This window comes from Alligator sinensis, unplaced genomic scaffold (genome assembly GCF_000455745.1).
Source record: "Alligator sinensis unplaced genomic scaffold, ASM45574v1 scaffold2164_1, whole genome shotgun sequence".
Classification (NCBI taxonomy): domain Eukaryota; kingdom Metazoa; phylum Chordata; order Crocodylia; family Alligatoridae; genus Alligator; species Alligator sinensis.
Genome location: NW_005844245.1, coordinates 3,773 through 6,367, shown reverse-complemented (window position 1 = coordinate 6,367; position 2,595 = coordinate 3,773). Strand labels below are relative to the sequence as shown.

The following is a 2,595-nucleotide window of genomic DNA, read 5'->3' as shown; positions in this document are numbered from 1 at the left end:
CCAAGTTGGAGGACTCCACAACCATCTCGTGGAGGAGGAGGACTTCACGTCTCGTGAAGAACTCTAAGCGCTGCGGAGCCTATCGAACCCAGCGTGTGCCTTAAGAAGGCTATAGGGGCCTGATCAACCTCTAGCCTCTCCCCGTTGCTGAAACGCTATCCCTCGACGAACCCCTTCCCTGCGCGCTTTTGCGTGTGTATCCAGAGCTCTTTCCGAGTTACTAACAAGAGGCTCCAGTTTTCTGCGGGTCTTGGTAACAAGAGGCTCGAGTTTTTCTACGGGTCTTGGTCGAGCGAGTTTTGTAACTGCAACTTAAGCGAAGCTTTTCCTGCCTGCACCGCGACCATCTATGGTGTAAGTAAAATAATCTTTAATCAACCATTACGCATCTGTGCCTAATTCTAGTTCGTCGTGCCTGCTTTCCCCGACCCACGTGTCAGGGCTGCAGGCCACAGCCCGCCGCGCGCCCCCGAAGGCCTTGGACTGCTCCCGGCACGCACAGCATCCTATTGTGAAGGTAATTCTTCTCCCCCTGGGAGCACTGGCTGCTTTTAGAGTAAGATGGGGATGGCACAGGCTCCAAGGCTGATGTGAAGATCATCTCTTCACAGGTTCCCCCAGCATCAGGGCTGCCCTCTGCCTGTGGTGTTTCCATTTAACTGCTGCCCCTAAGCAAACCTGGGAGGTCAGCCTCTCTGTTGTTTGGGCTCTGCAGTGCTCTAGAAAAGCTGAATGAAAAGTCAATTGTTGCTGCACTGCACCAGCATGAGACTGCTTCCCTGTATGTAGACACAGGTGAGTGCTGAGCAGGTATACATTCCCAAACCCTTCTTGCTGGCAGAATTATGGACACACACAGATAGGGATGCAGTGGTGCAAGGCCAGTTTGGAGGAGCAGAGGAAGCATTTCCTACACTCCGAGCACTGATGTGGTTTCTTGTCTCTGTGAATGAGCTGGTGCTGGGACAGGTGGGAGGATCAGATGAAGCTCTTCCCATACTCCAGGCACTGATGTGGCTTCTGCCCTTTGTGGATACGCCGGTGCCAAGCCAGGCTGGAGGAATAAGTGAAGCTCTTCCCACACTGTGAGCACTGATGTGGCTTCTCCCCTGTGTGGATGAGCTGGGGCTGGGGCAGGGGGGGGGGTTGGGGGAAGCTCTTCTCACACTCTGAGCACTGATATGGCTTGTCCCCTGTGTGGATACGCTGGTGCTGAGCCAGGTAGCAGGATCGAGTGAAGATCTTCCCACAATCTGAGCACTGATGTAGCTTGTCCCCTGTGTGGATACGCTGGTGCTGAGCCAGGCTGGAGGAATAAGTGAAGCTCTTCCCACACTATGAGCACTGATGTGGATTCTCCCCTGTGTGGATACGCTGGTGCTGAGCCAGGCCAGAGGATCGGGTGAAGCTCTTCCCACAGTCTGAGCACAGATACGGCTTCTCCCCTGTGTGGATTCGCTGATGCTGAGCCAGGCTGGAGGACTGAGTGAAGCTCTTGCCGCAATCTGAGCACTGATGTGGTTTCTCCCCTGTGTGGATACGCTGATGCCGAGCCAGGTGGGAGAAGTGAGTGAAGCTCTTCCCACACTCCAAGCATTGATGTAGCTTCTCCCCTGTGTGGATACGCCGGTGCCGAGCCAGGTTGGAGGAATGGGTGTAGCTCTTCCCACACTCTGAGCACTGATGTAGCTTCTCCCTCGCATGCATGCACCAGTGCCTGACGAGGCTGGAGGAATGTCGAAACCTCTTCACATGCTTGATGCAGCGGTGTGGCAGCTCCCCCATCTGTATACACTGGTGCTGGGACAGGTCTTGCCAGCAGATGATGTTCTTCTTGCACTTAGTGCAGCGGTGTGTCTTCCTCCCCAGGTGGATGTACCGGTGCTGAGACAGGAAGAAGAAATGGGTGAAGGCCTCGCCACACTTGACACAGCAGTGCTAATGCTTCCCCCTCTGTAACGTAGGTACTTGACCAGGTCTGTGGGGCGCACAAAGCTTTTTCCCCATTTGGTGAAACAGTGGGGGAGTTCTCCAGAATGGGTCTGAGAGTGAACAGTCAGGGTGGAGAAGCAGGAGAAGCTCTTCCCCTACTTGGTGCATACGTGGGGCTTCTTCCTAGTGTAGCCTTATCTGGGGAGGAGCCAGGAGTGACGGGCACTTAAAGGCTTTCCTAACTTTCAAGCAGGGGTGGGCTCTGCCCTTGTGCTTGGTAGAGAGCTCCTGCTTCCCTCCAAGGCCCTTCCCAATGCCTCGGCTGGGATGCAGTGCATCTTTCCAGCGGCTCTTTAGGTCTCTCAGCTCCACAAATTGTTCCCTGCACCCAGGGCTCTGTCTAGGCTCTGCCCCTTCTCCACTCTCATGCTCAACTGCAGATGGTACCTGGTTCATTGCTCCGTTCGCCAGCTTTTGGGGCCTCCCCTGACTCTTGTGCCATGGCTGCTTCTCAGGTCTCAGGGAGTCCATCTTGCCCAAACTCCCTAGGGAAGTTCGTGCTGGCTCCAGGGCTGCAGGCCCCCCCAGAGGAGTCTTCTCCTCAGCTGTGCTCAGCAGCCAGGCACCTCCTGCACGGGGAAGAGAAACACCAGATTAGTGCCC

General features: G+C 55.3%; 1 protein-coding gene across 1 annotated transcript; it reads right to left on the bottom strand.

Moving 5' to 3' along the window:
- Positions 1–154: 154 nt before the first annotated feature.
- On the bottom strand, positions 155–2,558 carry LOC102381704 (mucin-5B-like). The gene is made up of 2 exons (XM_025195885.1): positions 2,380–2,558; positions 155–1,884 (listed from the first exon to the last, which is right to left on the bottom strand). Exon 2 carries the CDS (start codon positions 1,701–1,703, stop codon positions 741–743), a length of 963 nt encoding a protein of 320 aa, XP_025051670.1. The 5' UTR covers positions 1,704–1,884; positions 2,380–2,558; the 3' UTR covers positions 155–740.
- Positions 2,559–2,595: the final 37 nt, after the last annotated feature.